Raw genomic sequence first — 7,473 nt, 5'->3', positions numbered from 1 at the left:
GCCACCGGCCGGCCACGGCGCTGACGCCTGCCGCGGGCAGGCAGGGGCGCGGGGGGCGGCGCGGAGGCGGCAGCGGCGGCGCTGGGGACCCGGCGGCGCCCTCGGCTGCTCCCGCTCGGCTCCAGTCGCCTCGGGCTCGGGCTCGGGCTCGGGCTGCGGCACCGCCCCCGCGCCCGCCCCTTCCCCGCCTCCTGCGTGAGGCCGCCCCCGCCCCGAGTCCCGGCCGGTCCTGGCGGTGGCCTGGCCTGGGCACTCTGCCAATCCCGGGGGGAGGCCGCAGGGCCTAGGACCCCCCTCTGTCTCGACCCGACTCTGGGCAGCCTCCCTGGCGCCAGCGCCTGTGCCAACTAGGCCAGGAACATTTATTGAGCACCTACGGTATGCATGACACAGAGGCGGGCTCTTGAGGTAGGAGCGGAGTGGAGAAAGGATCCTCAGGCCGAGGACCACACAAAGGTGGAGAGTAAAAACAAGGGCCACAGCTCTGTCCACCATCTAGGGGAACACACACACTCTTTCCCCCCCAACCCCCGCTGTTCCTGTATCTGGATCCCTCCTGCACCCGGAGCTGCCCTAGCCCAGCAGAGTCCCAGGATGGTCCAGGAGGCAAAAATAGGAGTTCGGAACTAACAAGGCAGCAGCTCTCTCCTATATTCTGGAGGCCAGTGACTGGGTGGCTCCCTGGCCCTCCCCAGGAGATCGTTTGTGCTTATCTGTGATGGGGACATCTATTAAACATTACCCCCCCCCACACACACACACAAACACACCTCTCTTTGCCAGAGCCCCTCACTTGTGCCCCTGTTCAACCCAGGCAGAGATGAAATGTACCCAGGACTTTGGCCTCTGACCTCTTGGCTTGTGATCAGGGCTCACAGAAGCTGTTCCCATGAGCTGGCCCTGTGATCCCCCTCTGCCCCAGACCACCCTTCCCTCCATCCTTCTCCCCTAGCATCTAGCCATCCCCAGCATGAGTGCCCCTTCCCCCAACCAGAAAATGACAACAGAAAATCGGTTACGCTTTGCTGCGTCTCTGAGTGCACTTTATCTGGAAAAACCCAAGAGTGCTCAGGCCATTTTGCAGATCAAGAAACTGAGTTCTAGAGAGGAACAAGACCCAGGCAAGTTTCCCTAGCTCCTCTTAGGCACTGCTGTGAGATTCCAAGTCCACACTTTATCATGGAGCTCTTTCTCAGCCTCCGATACAGGAAGATAGCTGAACTCCCCCTCAGTCTGGCCCTCCCCAGCCTGCCCAGCCCCCTGCACATACCTGGTCCCTGGGGGTCAGGCACAGCCAGCCCAGACAGTTCCCCATGGGGGCAGAAGCTGGCTCGGCTCAGGCCCTGTCCTTACTGCTCCTTCTCCCCTCTCCAGTGCCTTCAGCCTGGACGCCCAGTCCCCGCCGAAGCACAGGGCTCTCCTCTGGGCAGCCTCCTGGGCTGCGGCCCCTTGAGTGTCCACACCCGGCTGCTGCCCCTAAAAGCCACTTAGGCCAAGATTGCACGGCTGCGTCCCCACCCCCACCTCTAAGTTCCTGGCTGCTGCTGCCATAGGCTCCTGCCTAGCTGGCCACCTCTATCTGTCTGCCTGTCCAGAGGCTGCCTGTCTGGCCTGCGATGGCGTCTCTCGACCCAGCCTGGTGCTGCTGCTCCTGGAGGCTGTGAGGATGGGTGTGGTCTGCCATATACCACCCCAGGTGGGGCTTAGGGGTCACCGCATGGCAACCAGGACCAGCCAGGACCTGCCAGGCTGTGCCTTGGGGCCACACCAGAGTCTAGGGAGGTAGCTGGATGGGAGACCCCCAGGCTGGGGGTAGAGAAGGTAGGAGTCCCTGGTCCTCTGGGTCTGGAGGCTTGGAGATCTCCTCCCGCCTCCATGGGACAGACACTCCCAGGATCAGCCTCAACCAGTCAGTGAAGATGGAAGGGAACAGAACACCACTGGAGGGAGGCGTAGCCAGGGGCTTGTGGTCGCAGCCAGGGGCTAGAACACTGCCTCACAGCATCACAGCATCGCAAAGGAGGCTCCAAAGCAAAAAAGGAGTTGAAGAAGTACCGGGAAGGTAACAAAGAAACAAAGGCCACCTCAGAGAGTAACCAAGGGGCTGGTTAACAGCCACAGAATAAAGGCAGCAGGGAAGAGGGGCAGGTAAATTCCGAAGGGGGAGCAGGAATGGGTGAGAGGGAACGGGGTTAAGTACGGGCCCCATGAACAGAGGCAGGGAAAGCTAACCGAGCTACTCTCCTGGGCAAACTCTCCCGCGCCCCTTCCTCCAGCCTCGGGCCTCTGGCTGAGACCCAAGTGGGAGTCAGAGGAACAGGCCAAGAGAAAGGCATGGACAAAGACCCAGAAGAGCGGACCGGAAGGTGCTCAGGGGCTGTAAGCTGTTTGGGGTCACCGGGGGATGGGCCAGAGGAGGTGATCAGCGAGGCCAGGGGCAGTCGGGGAGGCCAGGTGGGAGGTGATCCCCACCCCCACCCCCGACGCCCTCGCTGCCACCTTGCTACACAGGCCTTGTGACAGACAGGAAGTAGACCTTTCGGGGCTTCCCTCTCCTGGGCTGTCAGAGGGTCTACCTGGGATGGGGGCTGGCCCGGTTGTCCAGTGGCGGGGAGGGGGCTTTCTTCTCAGCTTTGAACCTACCTCCCAGCTGCAACGCCCCCAGCGATGGGCGGAGCCTGGGCCTGGGCGGGGACTCTGGGGCGTGGCAGTGGGTAGAGGCCTGGTCACAGGCCCCGGGAAGGCCTGGGGGCCCCTCTGTGGGGTGGAGCCATTAGTCTGACGCCCCGGTAATGGCCCAGAGCTTCCCGGCCGGCGCCGCCTCCCTAATGGGCATTAATTGCCCCACGGGATGATCGGGCCTCGTTTACGACCCTCAGACTACGCCAGGCTTCTCTTCAGAGCCCGAAACTGGCGCAGGCGGGACCAGCGCGACGGAAAGAGACGTGAGAGCAGGACACCCGGAGCCGAGAGCGAGCAAGAAGGGGAGAACGGCGCGGGCCGCCAAGGGAGGAGGCGCAGGAACCCGCCCACCCGCTCCGGGCCCGCCCACGCCCCGCTCCTGGCCCCTCCCACCGCCGCAGGAGCCGACTGGGGCCGCAGCCCGGAAGAGCTGCCGCGCAGCGCCGCCTGCCGGTTCTCGGTGGGATTGCGTCGTCCGAGGGGTTGGCCCGGGACCCGCCCCTCTGGCTTCGGTTTGGTCCAGCCTTGCTCTGCTGGCTGAGGATTGGGGTGAGGCCGGTGCCTTGGGGCTGCTTGCACTGCGGGACCACAGGGGTGCGTGCCATGAAGGTGGTAGGCAGAGAAGCCGGGCCTCTGCCAAGTCTCTAGTCAGCACTGCTCTTTCGCCCTGGACCTTACTGGACTACGGTGCCTCCAGGCAGTGTGAAGTCTAGCGTCTGAGTGTCCAGCACTTGTGACCAAACACATGCAGACCACTTGGCACCCAGCGCTGATGAGCGCTGGGGAACATCGCTTAGAGCCCTGGAAACAGACATTTATATGCCTTGGTAAGGGCAGGTCTGGGGCTGGCGCAGCCCTGAGGAGGGCATTTAACATGGTCTGAGGCCCTGCAGCCCTTCTTCTGGGTGGACCGTGGGGTCGTTCTGGAATCTGCCCAGAGGTCCTGCAGTCCGTGTGGGGCAGGGGGAGGAGCAATGAGACCAGGGGACAGGGCAGCCGTGTGGCCCCAGACCCTGGTGCCCTTGGTAGTGGGGAGTCTTTGAGTGTTGTGCCCTGAAGTGAGAAAGGTCAGGATGCCCACACTTTCTTTGAAAGGCCGAGTTTGGTGAGAAGCAGGAGCAGGAACGAACTTGGAGTGCAGAGAATGGGTTGACCTGGGGAGTCTGTGGCCACCCCTTCCCTCAGTGCAGATCCTGGAATCAGAGTCAATATGTCTAGTGCACCTGAGTGGCTCAGTTGGTGAAGCATCTGCTTTCGGCTCAGGTCATGACCTCAGGGCCCTGGGACAGAGCCCTGCATTGGGCTCTCTGTTCAGCAGGGAGCCTGCTTCTCCCTCTGCCTGCTGCTCCCCCTGCTTGTGCTCTCTGTCAAATAAACAAATAAAATCTTTAAATATATATATATGTGTGTGTATATATGTGTGTGTGTGTGTATATATATATTTCCCCCCCCCAGGGGTCAGTTGGTAAGAATTGGGGGGGTGGGGTAAAAAAGAGCACCCACATTAGGGAATGGCATGGGGAGAAGGATACACCCAGGAGATGAGCAGGAATTGCCAGTAAGGAGAGATGGGGGCTTCGAGGCCAAGGAGAAGGTAGGGGCTGGTGAGTGAGTATCTCCAAGCTAGCCAGCTGGGCGTGCATGGGACCACCCCTCCTCTGGTCCTAGCTTTGTGCCCTCGTGGAAGGCCTTGCCACATGGCCAAGGGAAGACTCCAAGGGCAGACAGCATCAGGGCACAGTGATGGGGCGCTTCGAGGCCCGGGACCGTTGGGGAGTCAGAGCCCACACCGACAAGGGCTGACGAGAAAGCAAAGGGTGGAGGGGCCCAGGCACTTGTGAGCAGGCGCTGTAGGGGGCCCAGGTGGAGGGAGGTCCTTATTCACGACGGCGGAGCATATATACACAGGGGCTGGAGCCAATAACTGAAAATGCAGAGGGGATAAGAGGTGGAAGGGTCTCTGAGGAGGCAAGGGGCCCTTCCTCCCTAGAAGGAGAGCAGGACCTTGAAGAAGGGGGCCAGGGGTCCTCACTTCCTCTCCAGAAGGCATTGGCAGAGGGGAAGGAGGGTTGCAAAGATCAGGTTTGAAATGAATCTGGGGAGATGGGAGAAAGGCTGGGTGGGTTGCTAGGTCTTAAGGTCCCTTAAGGAAGACACTTGCCCCAGCCTGGTCAGGGGGCATAGTGAGGAGGCACTCTGGGGCTCCCGGAGGCTGGGTGGGGGCTCTGGCTCAGCTGGTAGGGTATGAGTCCTGTTTTCCTCTTTCTGGTAGATGGCTGTGGGACCCAAGGTCTGACTTGCACCTACCTCCCATGAGACCTCTCCTCTTCTGTGGGACCCTGGGACCTGATCTGATGACCCACCCCGGAACAGGAGGGGCAGTACTGGCAGAGAAGGAAGGGGACCTAGGCCCCAGCAGTGTCTCTGCTTCTGTCCCCACTTTGCCCCCACCCCCCAAGCACTTACAGGTCCAGCTGGTTAGGAGGGGGCATCCCCTGGCCAGGGAGAGGGTTTCTGGTATCTGCCAGGGTGTGAACCCAGCCGAGCGCCCTGAAGCTAGATGCCAAGTAGATATCGCAGAGGAAAGGGGTCATACGTGGGAACTCATGAACTAGGCAGCTTTTATTGACCAGATCGCCTGGCTTGGCCTGAGCTGTGCGCCCAGGAGGATAAGTAGACTCAGCTAGCCAGCGTCAGACAACGGGGCGTCGCCAGCAAGGGCTGCACTCAGGATGGCCCTGGGGAGAGGTGAGGGCCGGCGAAGGTGGTTCGCTGCGCAGACCCTGGCTGAACAGGAGACACTCTGAAGGCTCTAGAGAGAACAGAGCAGGACCTTGGGAAGAAGGCTGTGCGCCCACCACTAACCCCCGCCCCTCCCCAAGGCTGGAAGGGTAGAAAGCCTTTCTGGGCAAGAAGTGGGAGGTAGGAAGGTTGTAGGGTGTCTCGTGGGCACGCGGCTCCGGGCCCAGATCTCTCCCGACATCCTCCACCCACTGCCGTCCCGGTCCCCTTTCTCCCCCCACGTACCTGGCCTGCTTCACGGAGGTCCAGGAAGGGGTGCCCAGCTGCGGCTCCAGTTCGGGCTCGGGCTCAGCGGCGCGCTGGCTCCGAGGAGCACTGACCCGGGGCCCTGCGCGGGAGTACCTGCGTCCCATCTCCAACAGTTCCCGAACCCCAGAGGAAAGCAGGAGAGCACCGCGGAGGACTGGCGCCGGAGAGAGGGTGTCTTTGGCAGAGAGCCCCTGGGGGAACTCGCCCAGGCCTTGGGTATCCCAGGCAAGGGATCCGGCAGCGGGGCGCAGCGCTCGGCGCCACATATAGGGCGAGCGGCGCAGCCCCATAAGCAAGCCCGCGGCGCGGCCCACTGTGTGGTAGCGGGGACTTGCCACGTGCTTGTACCAGGCGCCGGCGGGCGGTGAGGACAGCAGCAGCAGCAGCAACAATGCGAGCATCGGCCGGCCCGCAGGGCCCCGCAGCCCCGCGCCCCGCGCCAGGGTGCTCAAGGTGACGGCCGCCCGGCGGGGCAGGCCAGGAGCTCACTCAGCTGGGTCTGTGCGCACTGCCTGCGGCGTCGGGGAGCCAGAGCGTCGAGGGGCCGCCGCGCAGCGGATCCAGCTAGAACTGCTCGCTGGCCCCGCCCCGCTCGCCCCCGCGGAACTTGCTGGGCTCCCAAAGGCAGGGGAAGGGATGGAGAGGGGAGAGGGGAGAGGGGCCCCGGCTCCTGGGGCGGGGGCGGAGGTGATCCTAGTATCTTCTCTGAGTGGGTGGGCCTTCAGCTAGAGCTCATCCCGACGCTCCGCTCGGGGCGCCCCTGCCCCCGCTCAAGAAGAACTGTCAGGAAACCAGGATGGGGAGACGTGGGCAAAGGGATGCCTCCCTAGCCAGAGCTCTTGCAGGCTGGGCACCAGCAGAGGAAAGACTGGGAGGCACCAGCAGAGGAAAGTGGGGTCCTCTGCATCCTTCAAGAGCCCTCTGTGTATCTCCTGTCCTGAGGGCTATCTCCGGTCCCACCTACAGAGCTCTTAAATGTCGCCTCACCCCTCCCCATCCTCTCCCACCCTAGCCGGTGGGAGCCCTCCAACCTACTTCACAGCTGCCGCCACAAGGAGCCCTTCCTGAGATGGGTTAGTGGTTCCCCATGGCTTCCAGAATAGTAAGCAAGCCCCTCCTCTTACCCCAGCCCTGGGCTGGGCAGGACAAGGTCCTGTGGACCTCCAGCCCGGTCTCTGGTGTGGTCCCCTCAAGACCACTGTCTCCGGCCAGTTTCCATCTTTCTGCATTACAACCTGCAATTCTGCCCGCCTCTGTTTCCGTGCCCAGAACGTCCTTCCCTTCCCAACCCAGCACGCTTGCACTCATCATTTGGATCCTGCCTACATGGCTCTCATCTGAATAGTCCCCCTGGAGTATTCCTCCGTGGCCGTACACGTTTAACAACCCCTTCCAGACGGCAGAGCATGACCCATTCTTGCCTGAGCCCCAGCCCAGGAAGGATGCAGACTCGAAATAACCAGACCTCACCCCACCCCCAGCGACCACACCAGTCATGGAACACTTTCTAGATCCTACACGCCAGGGATCCTGAAATGTCTTTTTTTTTTTTTTTTTTAAGATTTTATTTGTCAGAGAGAGGGAGAGAGAAAGCACACAAGCAGGGGGAGGGGCAGGCAGAGCAGCAGAGAGAGAAGCAGGCTTCCCACAGAGCTGATGGGACTCGACCCCAGGACTCTGGGATCATGACCTGAGCCAAAGGCAGACACTTAACAACTGAGCCACCCAGGCGCCCCCAAA

At 62.0% G+C, this 7,473-nt stretch overlaps 1 protein-coding gene across 1 annotated transcript; it reads right to left on the bottom strand.

Moving 5' to 3' along the window:
• Nucleotides 1–5,131: 5,131 nt before the first annotated feature.
• Nucleotides 5,132–7,236, bottom strand: NPW (neuropeptide W). The gene is made up of 2 exons (XM_026485031.4): nucleotides 5,710–7,236; nucleotides 5,132–5,494 (listed from the first exon to the last, which is right to left on the bottom strand). Exons 1-2 carry the CDS (start codon nucleotides 6,132–6,134, stop codon nucleotides 5,410–5,412), a joined length of 510 nt encoding a protein of 169 aa, XP_026340816.3. The 5' UTR covers nucleotides 6,135–7,236; the 3' UTR covers nucleotides 5,132–5,409.
• Between the last annotated feature and the right edge of the window lie 237 nt (nucleotides 7,237–7,473).

Source organism: Ursus arctos, unplaced genomic scaffold (assembly GCF_023065955.2).
Source record: "Ursus arctos isolate Adak ecotype North America unplaced genomic scaffold, UrsArc2.0 scaffold_2, whole genome shotgun sequence".
Classification (NCBI taxonomy): Eukaryota; Metazoa; Chordata; class Mammalia; order Carnivora; family Ursidae; genus Ursus; species Ursus arctos.
Note: the sequence above shows the minus strand (reverse complement) of the source record. Positions and strands in the feature narration are given on the sequence as shown.

What these genes read in the sequence shown, in the direction of transcription:
- NPW (XM_026485031.4), bottom strand. Translation starts at nt 6,134, where the DNA reads ATGCTCGCATTGTTGCTGCTGCTGCTGCTGTCCTCACCGCCCGCCGGC. An exon ending in ACCTCCGTGAAGCAGGCCAG is followed by an intron (nt 5,495 to 5,709) that starts GTACGTGGGGGG and finishes TGTTCTCTCTAG; the next exon opens with AGCCTTCAGAGTGTCTCCTG.